This window comes from Coturnix japonica, chromosome 1 (assembly GCF_001577835.2).
Source record: "Coturnix japonica isolate 7356 chromosome 1, Coturnix japonica 2.1, whole genome shotgun sequence".
NCBI classification, from domain to species: domain Eukaryota; kingdom Metazoa; phylum Chordata; class Aves; order Galliformes; family Phasianidae; genus Coturnix; species Coturnix japonica.
In genome coordinates, this window is record NC_029516.1 from 107532205 (window position 1) to 107551940 (window position 19736).

The following is a 19736-nucleotide window of genomic DNA, read 5'->3' on the forward strand; positions in this document are numbered from 1 at the left end:
GGTAGTAATTAGAACGAAATGATATATAATTAATAGGAAACAACATGTAAACAATTAGGGCAGGTGGAGGACTAGTGAAGGTGTGTCTGAGTGGATGTCAGTAAGCATTGGGGCAGCAGCATGGTCTGGAGTGAGGAATTGGAAGCACAGGTGCCTCGTGCTCAGTGCAGGTCAGGGACAATGCAGTGTACAGCTATGGGAGGCACTGACTGGAGTTACACAGGAACTCTGCACACCTGGAAAAGCATTACCACCGAACTGAAGGCACAGCTCGGTATGTCATCTTGGCACGAGCCCAGGCAAAAAGAGGTGGTAACATGGCCCCCATTTCTCTCTTGCACCAGCACAAATAGAGAACATTGTTAAGGCTGGTACCGCCAAGGCAGTGTTAGGAAAACTGGGGCATGTTACGTCTGACACAGCCCAGGAACACGAGGAATGTGAGGGCTGCATCCATCCGACACAGTGAATCACTCCCCGCAGGCACGCACAGGTGTGGGAGCTGGGTGGTGCAGCAGGCCTAGTGGTCGGCAGAAAGAGAGAGATAAAAGAAATACACTAAACTGAGGGTATTTATGCATGTTTATCTTTTTACTATACTTTAAAACGTGATAATGGTACGATTAATACCACTTTGCATATCAATCAGGACCTACTACCAGAGCGCTTTTCCTCGGCTGTTAGCCTGCCCATACAGCAGCCTTGTCCTCTGCCAAGGAGCAGTCTGAAGTCGTTCTGGCCGCTGGCAGCAATGCTGATACGTGACCAGACAGCCCCACTGAGCTCCTTTCCAGCAGCACCCGAAGCAGTCATCTCACCGGGCAGCTCAACAACAGCACAGCAAAGCTGAGCTGTGCACAGGAAATACGTCAGTCTACACTGCCGCATAGCAGACCTTTACACTGCCCAGCGTATGCCTTGGAAACGGCAGCAAGCCACTGCTGTCTTCCTTATGAACAAAGACCAAGGCCTGCCACCTAATGTGGGGCAGCCTGTGGGGCCAGCAGGAGGACTGGGACGGCGGAAAGCTGAGAGGCAGCCCTGTTTCACTAATGTCCCTTTGTGCGGCTGATAGCTTCTGAAATGAGCTGCAGGCAAGTGAATGTGACACAAGGACCTGCTTGGGCACTGGCAGGGATAAGGGAAGATTTCCTTCCTGCTGCAGGAAAATGAGAAGACAGTGGCTAGGAAGGGGAAATCAGCAATTAGGCACCAGCTGCAGTGCGTTTCCTATCACAAAAGGCATGTTCTGAAAGGAACATCCCCACTCTCCAGTGAGGGGAAGTTTTGAGGAGGGCGTTTTGGCCCTGGATGCCAGCAGGGCCACTCTTAGGCTGTGCCTTCCAGGTGCCAGCAAAGTGCTGGTGGTGCTGGGACATTGCTGCTAAGGCCTTGCTCAGCCTGCAGGGCTGGGTACATCACTCCTGACCTGGGGGTCGAGAGCTGCGTGCCCTGTGCTGTGCGCACACACTGGGCAGGATTTCCTTGCCTATGACAGGATTAAGTAAATTCTATCCAAATCCTCATCAGACCTGACTGTGCTTAGCTCGTTAGCACTAAGAGGTTTTGTGAGCCTTAAATCGGTGATCCCTTTAGCGGAACCTGCAGTGGCAAATGGCAAGAGGAGAGGATGCTGCAGCAGGGTGCCCTATCCATCATGGAGACGATAGGTCTGTGGGTTACCGTGGGATCTCGCTGCTCCCTTATCCCTGTGAGTCCTGCTCCCTCTCAGGGCCACCCAGCTTGAGGGATAGGCAGAAATCCCCGCGGGCCGTTTGCTCTTGGCTTTCAGTTTCAAGGTCAAGCTAAACCCGGCCGAGAGAACAAACTAAGGCACAGCGGAGCCGCCCGGATCATGCCATGGGGCTGTCCTCGGGGGAAGAACAGCTCTGCGATAAGTGATGGAGCTCACTCTGCTCTCCTACGGCGGCCGAGGTCGGGGCCGCCTGGTCGCTAGGTGGCAACAGCGGCTAAGGCCAGGCAGGGCCGCGTCCCGTGTGCTGAGGGAGCCGGGGGATTTGACTGCAAGGTGTTGGACTGGGCACTGCTGCGCTCTGACTGAGCACACTGGGCACTGCCCTGTTCCACTTCCCTCTCTCCCTTCCAAGAGGGAAGGAGAAATCCCTCTTGACCCCCACCTCACTACAACCACCTTTCAGGCAGCTGTAGGGAGTGAAATGGTCACCCTTGAGCCTTCTCCAGACAGAACAGTCTCAGGAAGAATTTAAACATGGCAGTGGCAGGGATGGACCTTACCTTAAACCTCTCGCACGGGCTCACTGCGACTGACAGAACAGAAATGCCACTGGTGACACTGAGCAGCAGGAGAGCAAGCATGGAACACTGACACCAGTTCACTAGTGAGGGCTGGAACAGATTGCACAGAGAAGCTGTGGTGCCCCATCCCTGGAGGTGCTCAAGGCCAGGTTGGATGGGGCCCTGGGCAGCTGAGCTGGTGGGGGGCAGCCCTGACCACGGATGGGGGTTGGATCTCGATGGACTTTAGTCTCTTCCAACTCAAACCATTCTATGGTTCTGTTTCTATGTTAGTTAATGCCAAGTGAAGGAGGGTTTATACATTTTCTCCATCACAGCAACAAATGTGTTCATCATAGGTAATGTTTTTACACCCAGTACCATAGGAATTAATGATTCACCACTTAATTTCCTCTTCCCCTACTCCCTCCACCTTTCTTTTGCTGGTCTTCAGCCAACTGAAACATCAGGTCTGTAATGACTTTAAGCACCATTTATGCTGCCATCACGGCAATTTAAATTGTCACTTTCTATTAAAAGGTCTAACTCCAAATGGTTGTAGCTGAAAGCATCGGCACTGACAGTGCAATTAAATAAAGAAACTCTTTTCTTGGGATGTCAGTGCAAACACGCTTTAAATAAGGGTTCAGAAGTACCTTGCTAATTTTAACTACAGTATAGCTTTCTAGTGAAGAATAATACCTGAATCAGGGGAGATTTTTCCACACTGTGTGACAGTTTTTATTGTCATAGTAAGAGACTTAGAGGAAAGACATGCCAAAGGAGGCCGGCAGTCTTTGAAAGCCTTTTAACCATGAACATAAATGGTGCTGTGAAGGAGAAGCCATAATTTCCCATTGTAAACCCGTGAAGAAATGTTTATCTGATTTGCTTGCCTCAAGACAGCTTGTAGGAACAGTTCACCTTATTGGGTGTGCATACAGTACTTTGTCTACAGCTATACAGCTTACCTTTTAGAAATGTGCTGTGTATGGTGAGCTTTGTGTACCTCACAGAATTGTGACTATTGTTTTTACACCTGTATGGGGTGCAGAGAAATGCTTTTTTATAGAGGTGGAAGAACAAGTAAACTGTGCTCAGGTTTTCCAGGGAGATGTGTGTAGCAGTAACTTGCCTGTGACAAGTTTTCTTTACCTATTCCCTAAGCTTCACTGTGGCTAGGTGAAGCAAGATCCTCACTACTCCATGCTCCTGCTCCCCAGAAGAGCCTCTGGGGCCTTTCCATCAGCAAAATGCCCTTAGAGTCTGGATGTCCTGTGTGCCTTCATGTGTGTGAACAAGGTGGCAATGACAGGATGCCAAATTCCCCGGCGCAGTCCTAGGGAGGTTGTGGAATCAGTGTCCCTGGAGGTGTTCAAGAGATGTGCAGGTGTAGCACTGAGGGACGTGGTTAGTGGGCATGGTGTGTGATGGGCTGACTGTTGGACTATGATCTTGGAGGCCTAGAATCTTAATGTTTCTGTGTTTCTATGATCTCCACCCTACGCCCACTGCCACTGTGGATGATATCATTATCCACCCTGCTTACGATGGGTAACCATTGTGATGAAGGTGATAATCACTGCAACGGACACCCTTTCTAAGAGACAGCCTGTCTTTGCCCACATACACTTGGTGATCGCATGACACAGGGCCTGGGCCCAGTGGTGTTTCAGTGTGTTTTTGTGCTCATCCTGGAGCAGAAATATGCCCTTCACTCTGCCTTGGCTTCTCCTAGCACAGCATTTATTTCAACTGAGGGGACAGGGCTGGCCAGCTTCACAGGGCCTGTGCAGTCCTCCGAGCCTTGTGGCCTGGGCATGTACATGTGTACCTCCATCCTTGTTCTGCTGGATACATCTGCACAGCCTTTCCCTGAGCCACGCTTTAATTCCCACACTGGAGCAGGCGTAGATTCCTACTAGCACAGCACTGGCTCTGGGTTTTGGCCTCTCTGCTCCTTACAGGGTGTCTTTCGTTTTGAGACTTTACCCAGGTTGTGCAACTGATAGGTAATATTTGTTCTGTCAGTTCTTATCACAGGGAAACAATGCTTCCAAAGAGGCAGATAGGCTGGATTGTACAATTAATGTTTTTTTGATAAGTTTGTCAGAACAACCCTGACGGAAGGGAGTGGTTCAACCCTCTAATATCCAAGGGACCGACTAAGTTAAACGTGCCTCGCAGCTGAGGGTATGCAATGTAAAGGTGCCTCTTTTGGCTGCACAGCTTTTCTACTGAGACTTGACCAGGAAGAAAGAGACACATGCAAGAGGTACACAGGTATACTGATAGGCCAGAGAAATACCTATGTTTTTTAAGTAGGCATTTATAGACCAGTGTATTCCAACAATGCAGCTGACATTGTAAAATGGCTTAGTAGGCATTACAGCACATATATGACGGGAGGCTGAGAGAGAACTGGGACTGTTCAGCCTGAAGAAGAGAGGACGCAGGGGGATCTTCTTCAAGTATGTAAGTACCTGATGGTTAAAGAGGAGTAAAGAGGATGGAGCCAGTCCCTTCTCAGTGGTGCCATGTGACAGGATGAGAGGCAATGGGCATAATGAAACACAGGAAATTCCATGTAGACATAAGAAGAATTATAACTTTTTCTTCAGTTGTGAGGGAGGGAGAGAGCCTGGACACCAGCACACAGCTGAGATATAGGCGCTCTCCATGGACACACAAAAGCAGCGCATCACTTAGATGCAGGCAGATCTTTAACCTCCTGAACAGGGTATTGCCTTTGCTGCATCATTGCTTACTAGAGACTCCCTCAGCTGGCTCCACACGGTTGTATCCAGCTCAGTAACCTTACAGCGGGAGAGAAACAGCTTCCACAGAGGCTACTACAGGCAGCAGGAGCTGCAAGGCAGCAAGCAAATAACAGCACAGAAGCACCCCTTCTTCCAGTATTGTAAGAATTGTGTGAAGAAGCACATTAATGCATCTAGGAATCATACTGGGCATGTAACAGCACTTTGCTTTACAACTATTTTTAAACACCTGGGGCATTATACCTGACTTTGTAAGAGGGAACAGGTTTGTCAAGTGTTGCAGAAAATATCCCGAGCATCATTAAAGCATAGTTTTGGTTTGAATATATTCTCTTCAGTGTTAAGCTGCTATAAGCCTGGTTCACAGAATTATGAGATTTAAAGACATACACTTATCTGTATACGCTTATCTGCTGAGGTTCTTGTAGAAGAGTTGACTTCAAAAACAACCCAACTAACAAAAGCAAGTGTTCTGATGTTTCCCTGCTTTCTGGAGAGAGAACTATGTGCCTTTCTGCAGGCATTTCTCTGTATCTGTTTTATTGACACTAACGTTGTCAGGCATAGTAAGTTCCGAGAGAATGTTGTCAAATGTTTATAGAAATTATTTTTAGACCATGTAATTATGTCTGTAATGCAGAAATCTAACCCTAAGTATTACGTGTCAGTCAGACAAGATAATCTTTTCTATTGCGGAACTCAAACACCCCACACACACACCTCGCAAACCCCACAGCTCAGCACTCAGATGGATTGCTGGGGAGTAAAGACTGGAGGAGGTGCAAACTGACTGCAGAGAGTGAGTGGACAGGGGATAAAAAGAACCAAAGAGCATCTGATAAATTATTCTCTGTATGTAGGAATGACATTTCTGAAACAGACAGATACCATATTGTCCAGCTGTCAGCAAAGGGCTGAAAGATGCTGGGGGAGCTGTGATAGTCGCTATAAGAAGGCTCTACTCAGCTTGTCAAGTGCTAGGAAAGGGGAAATTGGTGGTGGGAGGAGGTAACAAAAGAGGCAAGTGGAGATGTCAGATTAAGGCAGAGCCAAGAGATGCCATGTACTACCAAGCCAGAGCAGAAAGCTTACCTGGGTCTCAGTATGTGAGAACACACACCAGCAACTTAAGCACTGACATGAACAATTTACCCTCGAGAATAAAAAGATACTCTAATAAAATAAAAATAAATAAATAAATAAAAAGGGGAAAAATCAGAGGGGATGTAAGCAGTGGCTGAAAATGTTTAGCGAATTCATCAAACTCAAGAGAAAGACACACAGCAAAAAGGTTTCTGTAGTGGATAGCTCAGAGAATGACGTAATTTCTTCTGCCTTCTGAGCCTATCCAAAGTTGAAAAGCTGCCTAGGGTTACCGGGTGTGAGCCATGAATTTTCTCAGGGCAGCAAATATATTGATTAAAATGTCACGTCTGGACGCTTTCCTGATTTTTTTCCTAGCTTACCCAGTTGGGCTAATAACATTCATTATCTTTCCTTACAAACTTTGCCTGACTAGCATGCAAAACATCTGTTCTTTGGGTTTTTTAGTTTTTTTTGTTTGTTTGTTTTTGTTTTTGTTGGTTTTTTTTTTATTTCTCTTTCTTTGTGGTGACATTTTAACCTTTTCATGATGATTTTTTTCCCCCCTCAGGAACTCTGGTAGCAACATCAGAATATATGTATTCCATGTCCTGAGGTGAGATGATGAAAGGGAGGAGGAATAGGTAACAACTGCTGGGAAAATCATGGAACAAAACAGAAGTGGCCAGCACTACTGTTTCTAATTGCTCTAGAGCATCTTCTTCTATGGAGGACTATGGCTTGTCTTATGTGTTTAAGTACTTAAAATGGAAGGATACAACAAATTAACATTTTGAACTAAGTGGGATGAGTGTGTGTAAGGAGTGGAAGAAAACTGCCTTCAGATAAAACCAGATATGTAGATAGTGGAGGACAATACTCGTTACAGCCATTCCACTTCAAATAGCTTCTCATTCCTAGCAAGCCTTCTCTAATTTGCTTTATGCATCATGTTCCATTCCGGTGAATAATGAGAGTTAACACTGTCAGGAGCACATCAATGTTGCTTGGGTAGAACTGCACTAGAAGGTGGCATTTTTTCTGCTTTTTGTTTTTTTTTATGGCACCAGATGAAATGAAATGATGGATGTTAGATTCCAGGTGAAGGTTTGAGAGGACAGAAGCACACAGAAAATGAAACCAGAATATCTACATGTGCACTCACTACCGCCATACAATTTGTTTTAAAGGTGGTACGAACCTGTTCTTTCAATTATTCCTTGAGGTCTTTGTGTAGTAATATTGTATTGTGACTCCATTTTGTCTTTGGACAGGTACAGATATCTTGCTGTAACCTCTAAGAGCTGCTATGGTTTACAGTCATTGCGGTTCTTTCTATTCAAGAAATAAGCTGGTTTGAAGCCATCTTTTGGCTACTATAAATGCAGATAACACAGTTATGCAGTATATATCTCTGTAGATGAGTCCTTTAACCCTGTACTTTGGAATGAAGTCTACCCACGCATCTGCCCAATCACAGCCATTGTGAATCTACTTCATTATATTCACAAGATGTGTATTCTGCTGATAATTTATTGCTAATAATTTCATCTCCTTCCTGTGAATATGCGGACAGATGTGAAACTGAGGTAGCTTTCAAATAGAATCAAACTAAAACCTGTATTCCTCTGATTTATGAGCTCATATCTAACACTGCTTGGAAAGCAACAACTAATGATCGTTCTGGAGGACAAAGAAACGGATCATATAAGCATGCAACAAGTTCATAGAATCGTAGAATCATAGAATCACAAGGTTGGAAAGGACCTTCAAGATCATCCAGTCCAACCGTCCTCCCATTACCACTGCTACCACAAGCCACTAAACCATCTCTTGTAGCTCCTCATCCAGATGCCTCTTGAACACTGCCAGGGACGGCGACTTCACCATGTCCTAGGGCAGGCCATTCCAGTGCCTGACCACTCTTTGAGAGAACAGAGCTCATTAGCTTCTACTTGTAACATTACTCTCAAACCGAGCTTCAGAATGTAATAGGTTGTGCTTATATAAGGGTAAAAAGTGTGGTTTCAGAATGTAGCTTTGATTTTGTATGCACACAGTGCTCAAGCTGTTGGCACAGGCAATCTCATTGGTTGTGCAACTAAAACTCATGCTGACGTTTTGCATTCATACATGTATATGTATTTCTTCATATATTCTTGTGCAAAGTCTGCTTCAACATACCCCTAGTTTTCAAGTCTGTTCTGTCTTGCTTCTTTTGTTATTATATTACAGCTTTCCAGTTGTGTGTGTATACTTTGTTTTCTGTTTCTTTCTTTTCTTCTTACCAGTAAAAGCAATTCAGGAGGAGAAAAGAGCATTTCTGTCATGTTATAACCTGTAGGAAGAAATGCATGACCTGTCTTGCCCAGCACCTCTCTGCTGTGGTAAAAGCAGTCTTAGTCATTAACTGCAGAGTGCCTGACAATTTCTTCCAGTAGAATAACATTATACCTTATAAAGAGACCCCTACTTTCCTCTCTAGGAAACAACTGTAAAGCATGACCTCGAGCATAGCTGTACTGACGCTTGATAACCTGCTCCAAAAGAGGGCCCTTAATTCTCAGAAATCTCGTCAGCCATCTTCTAGGATTTGGGGATCATAAATTAAGACTGGAAAGGAAAAAACAAACAAACAAAAAAACACCTACAGAAATTTACACTAGGGAAAGAATGCCTTAATCCTAATCTATTCTTCATGATGCTGGAGATCCATGAGGTTTGTCTTTACCCACCACTGTCCTTGGCCACATAGCAGATGCTCACAAAATGGCACTTACTTGGTCCTTAAGGTGTATTTGTCTTACTGCTCATCAACACTCCTCTGGGGAAAAAGCCTCTCCCATTGCTGAAGAGCTCTGCAATCAAATATATGTACTTTATCGCAGCAATGGCAGAGAAAATGCACTTCCTGCCTCTATTCTACCTCAGGATGCTGATTGTTGGCTCACCGCCCTCACCATCAATTTAGGCTCCTAATTTTATAAGGTTCTGTCAGCTCTTTGTTCTACTGGGAAGTACTGTGATTTCCTTTCTCTTCTACTGTCACATCCAATTGCTCACAAGGTACTTAAAAAATGCAAGGTGTGGCAATAATTACTGATGCCTGCTTGAAAATGTAACGATATACAATGAAAATAAGATAGATTGATTGATTCTGCTTCTTTATTTCTCTCGTATACCTTGACTGCCAGAAACTGATTTGCTCTTTTAGCAGTGACATCAAATCAAATTCCTGTTTAGGTTAAGTTTTAATGCAAGCCCCTCTCCTTTCCCTTTTACTGCCTCTGTACAGATGTAGAGTAAAAATCTCTGTCCAGGCTTCCCTCCTAAAAGCACAGTTGTAAAGCTGCTGGCACACCTGATACTCTTTTCTTTTTCACATGGAAATCTGTCCAGCTGAATGGGCATGCAAATCACAGTTTCATACTGTCACTGTACTTCTTGATTGTATTTAATTGCTACCAGGAACCCCAACTCCCATCATTAAATTATCTAACTGTGATATAGGTCTTCCTTATGTTCTATTAATGAGCCACTTTTTCTGAAATTTCCAATTTATTACTGGCAGTAGGTGAAAAGTCAATGGCTTTATTGAGGAAAAGATTAAGTCACATCTAAATTCAGCTCCACAATATACCATACCTGAGAAATCAGACTTCATTGCATTATTAAAATTGACTTGTACAGGCTTTTGGGAACTGGAACATTTTAGCTGACCGTTCTTGACTGGTCGGGTATTCAACATTTGGGGAAATCTGATATACAGTCCTATGGCACTGGAAACTGTTGATTTATTTTTCTAATGTCAACTTTTATTTATTAACTTGAACTGAGTTGAACAGAATTTTTTCCCCCAGGAAAGTTCTTTGACTGCATTGATGATGATGATATCTGCTAGATTCCCCTACAGCCATAATAGCTTAGTCTATCCTATATGTTCTATGTGATGGAGCTTAGAGTCTGTCCCGTGATAGCCCGCAGGATCTCCTAGTGTTCCATTTATGAGTTAGGACTGGCACTGGGATGTCCAGATAGGCTTGGACCCACATAATGTGACCAAGGGGCTGCGTCACCTTCTGAAAGCCAGTGTGCCTACTCCAAGGAGAAGGCATAGATGATACCAGCTCCTCCTGACTGTGCTCTGGGAAGAAAACTGCACAAGGAGCTGGGAGAAAACTGTTATACCAGTGAGACAGGTGAAAGTGAAAATCGTCATCAATAGGAGATAAGATAAACATCTGCTGGCCTTCAAAAGAGGAGCAGTAGATGAGAATGCTGTTGTCTTAGCTCTGGGGGCAGTTTCAAAGACCTTTGGCTATCTTTCCATCTCAGCAAATCCTAACTGGAGCTTTTGGTCTGACTATCCAGAATGACAGCACTGGATGGGCTGGAAGGCACCTCTAGAGATCACCCAGCCCAGCGCTAACGCAGGTCACGCAGGAAGGCATCCGGGTGGCACTGGAGCATCTCCATCAGACTCCACAGCCTCTCTGGGCAGCCTGTTCCAGTCCATTGGGATGTGTTACTCTTTTTCTTTTCCAGGAAGCAACCTGAAGGTGATGCCCAGCACAGGCTCCAGATGCTGCAGAGATCCTACCAGCAGCTGAAACAAGCATGGGGAAGCAGAGAGCCCCTTAGCGCATTCCTACCCTCCATCTGCTCTCCTTCAGCCAGCACATAAAAAGGTGCCGCTTCTCGTCTCCTCCCAGCCAAAATCAATGGGAGACCCTTGATGGAGGACACCTCGGGAAGGCTCTAGGAAGCGCTTTGCTCTGGGTGCCCGGTCGCTGGGCGCCAGGAGGCAGCGCGGAGCCCGGCGCTAATCATTAACCTCCCCGGGCTGCGCGCATCGCTGCTCCCGCACTGCCCGGGGCCGACGGCGGCTCCCCGCCTTCTTCCCGTTCCCCCACGGCCGGGGGGCAGCGCGTCGCTATGGAGGGTGAGGTGAACGGCACCTTCCTGCCGTCCTGCGGCGAGAGCGAACCTCCCTACGCTCAGGAGCTGCTGGAGAGTAAGTGCGGCTGCCGGCAGAGGGATATCCCCGGGAGGAGCGGGGGGAGCGGCCGCTGAGAGGATGACGGCCGAGAGCCGAGGGGGTTGCCATGGCGAAAGATGAGTGGAAGAGAGGAGGGAGGGCAGCCCGCAGCCGCCTGGGTGAGGGGAGAGGGAACGGGGCGGGCAGGGAGGTTTTGGCCTGACGGGGTTCTCCTACCCCACAAAACCCCCACTGAGCCTCCGAGGACTCTGCGTGCATAAGGAAGTGATGCACGAATGCGCCTTTGGACTTGTAAGGGAAGTGAAAAACTAATACCGTGTAGATATGCTGGTGTTTGTAACCTGCTTGGTAAAGCTCCTAGAACAACCTCTGTTACTCATTTGTGCTCATCTAAGAACGCTGGACCTAGAATTCCCCTTACCAAAGGGACTTTTGCATGATGCTTTGAGGCATATACTTCCTGGATGCTGCCTGTGGATTCTGGGAACATTTATTCACAAACTTAACTACTCGAATCATCCTCTGGAGTCAGTGGTCCGTGCCTGTAGCTAAGGATGAGGATCACACAGCAGCTGATGTTGGCAGGGCCCTCTGGGTCCATCTGGCCCATCCACTGCCCCAGCAGGACACCCACAGCAGAGTGCCAGGCTCACATCCCGACATCTGCAGGTCTCCAGGGAGGAGACTGCACAGCCTGTGTACAGCCTGTGCCAGTGCTCCGTCAGCTGCACAGCACAGAAGTACTTCTGGTGTTCAGAGGGAACCTCCTGTGCCCCAGTTTGTGCACACCGCTTCTGGCACTGGGTACCGCTAAAAAGAGCCCGGCTCCATCTTCATTGCACCTTTGGCATGTGATTTTTCAGGAACAGGAATAAGATGCTGCTCCAAGATGCTGTTTTTACATTAAATGTTCAAAATGCATGAATGTATGAAATGTATGAATCAGATTTCTGTTTGTGTTCTTTTCTCTTTTTTGCCCTTTCTGTAGGCCTTGACCTAGCTGGTAGATTTCTCTTTGCGATCTTGACTCTGATGACGCTAATTGCCAACCTGGTATTTATAGAAGAAGTCATTTACATCTACAGGAAAATCCCCTCCTCCAAAAGATCCATTTTAATTTGGATAAATGCTGCAGCTCCAGTAAGTGTTGTAGAAAATAATGTTGAAAATAGCCTTAACCTGGGAATCCACGTGATCCTGCTTTATCCACACAACCCTCCTCCCTTTCTCTGTAGGTGATTGCTACAACCTCATGCATTGGCATGTGGATTCCTCGCTCAACAATGTTTACAGATTTCACAGCATCGGTGTGAGTATCCTGCTCATTCCTAGATGTTGCCCCTAAACCCTGTGATTCTTCCCTTTAAACATCTGCTACTCTTGGTTAACACAGTCATTTTGTAAATTGAACAGTTGGGTTATTTTTTGTTTGAGTTGAAATCTCTTGGCATCTCCTTTATGAGAGGTGGAAAATGCTGAAGCAGTTCCCAGCACCACAGCCCCCTAGAGTGGGAGTGTCAGCATGAAGAACAGTGACTTGCATGTAATTGATCGTCTTGATTGATGATAGTTTTGAAGTAATACCCTTTCCTTTCTCTCTCTGAGTGTCATGTAGAATGAGATTCTGACCTGTGGTTTCTCCTCTGTGCTTTTGTTAATGATGAGCTGCATAGGCCTGTTATTAATGGTGGCAAGTGAACCTCCAATGAGTATATCAATGTAAAAATACTCCACAGTTGTTCTGATAAAAGCCCTCTCTGTGCATGTGACAGCTCTGACATGCAAAGCAGAATGAAGCACGGTCCCTGCTTTCTGGATGCGATGGGACAGCTCTCATAGGCAGAGCCAGGTGTGGGGAGGCTTTGGTGCTCCAGAAGGGCCGGGGTGGTTTTGGAACCACTGCAGGACCACACCACAGAGCTTCCTGCATGGCCCCAGGCCCTGTCACACTGCATGTGCAAAGAGAGTAAAGAAGGATGGAAAACAAACCGGTGGGCTTTTACTGTGCCAGAGTTTGTGTAGGTATTGCAGGATTCTGAGGACCCAGTCCTATGGCTCTTTTAGCCCACCTCAGTCTCTCTCCTCCCTAGTCCAGGCTGCAGCTTCCCATTCCCTCCCTTTTCCTACCACTCCCAGTTCTCCAGCTGCTCTGCAAGCTCCATCAAGGAGTTACCACAGCTGAAGAGGACCTCCTTTATTTGGTAGAACTGGATTTTGGTGAATCAGTTCCCTAATTCAGTATGGGATGAGGAGGAAAGGATGGCTGCGCTATCTGTTGTTCTGGGAAAGGCTGAGAACGTGCTGCTGGTGACACAAGGAGAGGTGGGTCTGTAGTAGTCACTGTTAGGGTCAGGTTTGTGTGCAGAGGAACTGCACTCCAACTGGGGCGGCACATGGGATGTTAGGTAAACGCATAAATAAACCTACTCACATGGGTTGTGCTCTTGTTGTTTTTAAGAGGAGAATAGGACTTGTTTGAAAAGTTTGGGCTAGTCCGGACTAGATCAGTGGTAGAAAAATACATCTGTAATGACTTGGGCTGGAAAAGCCACCAGCACACTTAGAGAAAGACCTGCGGAGTTTTCAGAGCTAGCGCTGGGCTTTCTGGCTTATTGTGAGGCATCAACTTTAAAGAACGTGGACTGATGGTTTAAGTAACCTGCACAGCTCTGGCAGAGGTGTATGAAAGACAGGCAGGAAAGCTAAAGCTGGCTTTTTCTCCCTCTCCTAGATTTTTTGCCATAGTTATCCACAAGTTCCTGATGATGATGATTAAAGAGTGCGGGGGTCAAAAGCTGTTCCTGAAACGGTTTGAAAATGGTCACTTCAAGATCAGCACGGGGCCCTGCTGTTGCTGCTGCCTGTGCCTGCCTGGCGTGCGCATCACTAGGTGAGTTGCCCTTTAAGATTTCCCAGCTGGAAATCTGCTGCTGGATTCCAGCCAGTTTGGCAAGCCTCACTTAAAGCGAAGGGCCTCCCTCCTTCAGAAAGCCAGTTTCAAGCTGTCTCTTAAACAGTGCCATCCCACAGGGCTGTATGCTCCTCTTGGAGCGCTGCCTGCTGGGGCTCCACCTCTGGTCAGAGTCACACCACCACTCACATGCTGCTCCCAGCCTGACAGCCTCATATGGTCCAGGGTTTTCCTCCTGGCACAGAGCACGATCTGCCAGGAGATTCCTCAGAGCACGATTCCTTTCCATTGAAAGGTAAAGCTCAAAGACTGAGCTTGCAGCATAGAGATGATTCTATGAGGGCCTGGACGTCTGTGTCAGAAGGAATTTGATGGGCACCGATTCAGGCTCATGTCAGTAGTCAGTGCTGAAGAAATCTATGGGACAGCAACATGCTGCAGATCTGTAACATCACCAGTGCATTAGTTTCTCTTTCCATGTGTGTCACCCTCTGTATTTTCTTGTGGCAGCTGAAGGATGGAGAGAGGCTCCTCTACTCTGCCTTCCTGATGGTCATAGAATCATAGAATCATAGATTTGGGTTATGATTTAGGGATATGATTTAGTGTAGGGTTGTTAGAGTTAGGGTACTGTTTAGGCTGCAGTTGGACTTGATGATCTTCAAGGTCTTTTCCAACCTGGGTAATTCTATGATTCAGAGTAGGTTGCTAATAAGATTTTTCCCTCTGTGATATATGTAAATATTTCTCTTGGTCAGGCGATCCCTCTTTTGGCTGAAGCTGGGCACCTTCCAGTTTGCTGTATTTCGACCTGTTTTCATGTTTCTGTCAACAGTGCTTTGGACCAATGGCAATTACAGCCTTTCCAATGTAAGTGAACATTTTAATCACAGACGGTCTGCAGAACCCATAGCTTTTGGTTTGATTTTAGCATCTTAGCCTACAACTAAACTGTGGAACCTGAGGGCATTTCTGACTGAAGTATCTCACCTTAGAGTGTGTCTCCTGGCCTCTCTTGGAAAGAGACTGGATATCAGTGTAGGTTGGACTCTGTAGAGCTGGAATAGCTCTAAGAATACACATGGCTCTCTGGGTTATACTCACCCTGTGTGTTGTAAGGTACATCTCTAAGGAACAAGTGTGTGCACAGGTGTGTAATCAGAAATCCTAATTCTATGCTTTTCTGCAAATGATGCCAGGTAGCACAAAGCAGAGGAATGGTACTGTGAGAGCTGCAAGATGATGGAAAACCATATCTGTTAATAATTGTGCACCTCCCCTAGATAATTCAAAATAACAGTAGTATTTTTGATGTTGTTTAATGTTAGATAAATAGATGGTGAGTACGCTCTCATGAGCCAGCTGAGTACTCTTGGGTGCTGCTGAGGTCAGACAGGGGCTATGTCATTTTTACTGTAGCTGGTAGTGCTCTGATGGTACCACACAGTTTTTCCATGCAAGCCCCAGCAGCTGTTACCGACATCAGCTTTCATGGAAACAGAAACAGGCATTTTAATGTCTGCATCATTCAGTTTGCAGCTCTGCCTGGAAATAGCAACATTTGAGCTATAAAGGTTTACAGGTATGTTTGATTTGCTTTTCAGTTATCTCCCAAAGGAGCTGCAATATGGATTAGCTGCTTCATTGCTATCCTTACCATTATTGCTCTGTGGCCAGTTGCGATCATGTTTCAACAAGTTAGGGTTCTCCTCAACTGTAAGAAGATCATCCCAAAGTTTGCTCTTTATCAGGTGAGAAATTCAGTATTTCTGATAAGAATTGATCTTGCTGTTGATGTAACACCAGCTATCCAGGTTTTTAGTCCTTTGCTTAAGGATTATAGTATTTTTTTTCCATTAAATGCACCGTGCAATGGCATATTTTTACCTGATTAAGGCTGCATCCCTTTGAAGCACTTTCCTTGGCTGTTGTTCAGTGTTAGTTTGAGACAATTTACCTCTAGTTGTTCAAGCACGCTGGAGGTGCGAGCTGTGTAAAATCCATTTATCTCTGGGCAGCTGCAAGGCTCAAAGGAAGCTTTTTAGGTGCCACATCCTGAAAGACAATGTCAAAAAGCTGGTGTGTGCTTTTAAAAACCAGGAGAGGATGTGGAGCATTGTGTGAGTGGGTTTGGTTTGAACTATTTCAGCAAGTCATTTTGTTTTGACAATATTTTTCTTGGCCATTGTGCACTTCAGGGTTAGATGATAATGAAAATACTGGCTGGGACTCAGTAAGGAACACTCAGGTAGATTATGGGCAGGGACAGGTCTACCCTCTCCCACATCGCCTAGAAGAGAGTAAAGTAGGATTCTTGGCTATACAGCCTTCTAGAACAGGACATGTAGAAAAGCTGGTGTCCTAAGGGCTCTGTTAACAAAGATCTAAACCCCTTATAAATGCAGCAAGCAGGATAGTCGCACATGCGAAGCTACATAGACGTGAATCTAAGTTTAAAATGGCAAACCCTGTGAGTGTGAATGTTTACACTGAGAGTCAGACCAGTGTCAAGACACACTTTGATATATCTGGCAAAGGCCTAGCTTAGTGAATAGTAGGTAAAATAAAGCGGATTATTGCTGAACCCAAACTGGAGAGACCTTTATCCCTTTTGGCAAAAAGGAGAGTTCTGTATAAATAACTGGGGGGACACTGCAGCTCCCTGCTGTGACAAAAAGATGAGACAACAGAAATACCATTCTTCAAGTGCTTCTTCTCACTAAGTAAGAGCATAAGCTCTTAGATTAACAGGAAGCTTTTAAGATGTTTTACTTATTACTCAAAGCTCAATATTGTTTAAAATCCCAGCTGGGAGCTCTCTCTCTGTTGCACCTCCGAGACAAAGAGCTGAGAAAGCACTACTAAAACAGAGGTTTTATTTAATACTCGCATTTCAAGCAATAGCATCCTGACCCAAAGATGAATTGTGCAGGATGGCAGGAAGCCTGGTGGGAGATGGAAGGAAGGGAGAGCAAGAAAGGAGGAATGAAGTAAAAGAATGAGCTAAAAGAGAGTCTATTATGAAAGCAGAATAGTTGTGTGAAATATAATCCTTTTATTTCTTTATTTTCTGGTAACTAAGGCATCTGTTTTCTCTTTCTGGTGCAGTTTATCCTCATTCTGAACCACTTGCAGACAGCTATTATCAACATTTTGGCTATGCAAAGAATTATCCCTTGTGCTCCTCCACTCTCTTCTCCAGCAAGAGGAGCATGTAAGTTCTTTTGGAAAGGATGTTCTTTGTTTTCTTACAAAGGTATCAGTTCAGTTCTGCTAACTGCAATATCTAGTGTTTTCCCCAGGTATGAGTCCCCTGGGATCATACAGCCTCTGGACAATCTCAGCTTGTATTTAAAAAAACATTAATGCAACTACTATAGGTGTCACAGAGGAAAAACACGATAAGGAGTTTTAAGAGTTGTGGTTAGAAACTGGAGGAAGGGAAACTGACGTGCATGATTACTGTCAAATCTGTTGCATTTTGGATGTGTAATTTATTGCATGCTTTATTGCGGAGCAATACTTTAACTCTGTAAATGATTTTGATACCAAGAATGAGAAGCACTCTGCTATGGGAAAAGAATGGTAACATTTGTTCCTTTTGCACAAAGATTAATAAAATGGTCCTTTTCTCTCCTTTTTTTTCTTCCTCTTTTTCCCCAGACATATCCCACCAGGTCCTCATCATGGAAATGTTTCTAATAACTTTAATCGCAAGAGTGGTCTATCGGAGAAGATACGATGAGCTTGACCCTCCAGAGTGTATCACTGAAGAAGCTGGGGTCAAGAAGCAGACTCCTATCCTGAATGTCACAGTTAGTGAAGATGGATTGCGAGGGCTTTAGAAGCTTCCAGTGCTCCTGTTCTGCAGGAGCTGGGAGCTCAGCTTCAGGAGCTTCTTTCACTGTGTATGGCCATAGTGCATGTCAGAACAACTTCTGACAGAAATGCCTGTGAGCTGTGCTGAAATGACCAACGAGTGGAAAGATAACCCTGTTTATTTTCCAGTGATGTGTACATGGTGTGAGTGTTTTCATACCACGTACTTTTATCTGGTTCTCCAGCACTTGATGGTAGCCAAACGATCTCAAATGTGATTTTTTTTTTTAAATTGCTATTAGAATTGCTGTGATTTAATCTAAAGCTGATCCTGTTTCATCTCTTTTGATTTCGTTTAGTTCTGTTTCAGGTAGCCTGGATTGTTGTCGCATGTCTGAAACAGCATATTCCCTTCCTGCATTAAAATATATCAGCTCTCAGTGTCACCATAGCTAAGTCTGATTGGTAAATGCTTGTTCTGAAGTCCTCAGACTGGTACGGGCTCTCCACCTACATAATTGATGGTCTCTTTAGGACAAGAAATTTTATATTGCCCAGCAGTTCACCTCCTAACCTGGTAAAAACACAGTTGCCATTTGTATGTTGTTGGCTGATGCTCTTGCTAGAGAAAGGAGATTCTCCGTCTCTGGTCTGGAAAAAGAAAGTAGGAGTCGGCCTGAGAGATGTTCTGTCACTGCTCTGTGGTGTTACGTAATACTTTGGTTCTCTGTGTGGAAAATGGGAGTTGTGACACTCAAGGTCCTCGCATTCAAGATGGGAATGAGTACCATTGAAAGGAAGGCTACAGGAATGAGTATTGTTGAAAGAAATCTCTTTCAAAAACATACTGCCCCAGCTTATCCACCCCCAAGTCTGTCCTGCTCAGTGTTTGTGCGCATCACTTCTTTTTGCTGAAAACAGTTTTGCTGCTTGTTTATTGTTTTTTTTTTCCCCAGAAGATCCTGTTGATCTTTGATGAGCCTAATTCTTTTGATTCAGCTCACTCTAATTTGTAATATGACAGCAGATTTGGTTACCCCTTGGATATGCTGTGTGTTGGGAAAGGAGGTGCAGAACTGTATGCTAGCACACGTCTCTCCTCATCTGGTCTGAACCCTAGAAGTAAATACTTCATCCATATAGCAGGAATGTTTATTCCACAGGGAGACAGGGAAAATGCTTCATGTTGGAAAAGATGTTATTAACATCCTTCACCAATATGGCATCAAATACAACTTTTCATCAGAGACGAGCGAGGCAGGTAGTGGGGCTTTATTTCTCATTTACAAGGAGCTCCAAAAATACTCTCAGTTTGGGAACTGGCTGTGGAAAATGAGATACTCCAGAAGCTTTAGCTGGTGAATAAGCAGGAAGAAGAAAAAGAAGCTGAATTCAACAGAACGTTTTGTTTCTAGATTGAGGTCAAAAATAGTATTTTCTTTAACAATGGAGGAATTCCCTGATATGAGAAAAATTGAACTATTTTTTTTGAAGTGGTTGAAGCAACTTCTATATGAATTTTCTTTAAGGAGGGCAATCCATGCAATTAATAGAGATTCTTGAGCTGCATTAATGTCAGAGAATCTACTTTTTTTTTTTTTCATTTTCCTTGAAAAATAATTTAGGTGAAAATTTTCACTCTGCTCTGGAGCGTGTCAGTAGAATTAACAAATCTGTTGATATCTTAATGTGAGAAAATTTCTTAATGTAACTTAACGTTTTGGCTATCAGCATACTCCTAATGTTGCTTTATATCAGTCTAGGGCACAGGTATATTTGTTATGTTTCTCTTATCAACTTGCGGAGCAGTACTTCATCACAGTATTGGGGATGGTTGGCTGTGAGCTGAAGAAGCTTCAAAATTGGAAAATAAAACACCTTGACTTAG

General features: G+C 44.9%; 1 protein-coding gene across 1 annotated transcript; it reads left to right on the forward strand.

Annotated features, from left to right (window-relative positions):
- The first annotated feature begins 10679 nt into the window (after window positions 1-10679).
- Window positions 10680-19736, forward strand: LOC107325174 (organic solute transporter subunit alpha-like). The gene is made up of 8 exons (XM_015885769.2): window positions 10680-11133; window positions 12107-12258; window positions 12354-12427; window positions 13850-14008; window positions 14788-14899; window positions 15634-15780; window positions 17138-17243; window positions 17693-19736. The coding sequence occupies exons 1-8, from the start codon at window positions 11055-11057 to the stop codon at window positions 17872-17874; spliced, it is 1011 nt and encodes a 336-aa protein (XP_015741255.1). The 5' UTR covers window positions 10680-11054; the 3' UTR covers window positions 17875-19736.

Bases quoted from the DNA above. Each gene is read 5' to 3' on its own strand.
- LOC107325174 (XM_015885769.2), top strand. From the start codon at position 11,055: ATGGAGGGTGAGGTGAACGGCACCTTCCTGCCGTCCTGCGGCGAGAGC. The intron at 11,134-12,106 runs GTAAGTGCGGCT...CCCTTTCTGTAG, and splicing joins CGCTCAGGAGCTGCTGGAGA to GCCTTGACCTAGCTGGTAGA. The intron at 12,428-13,849 runs GTGAGTATCCTG...TCCCTCTCCTAG, and splicing joins ACAGATTTCACAGCATCGGT to ATTTTTTGCCATAGTTATCC.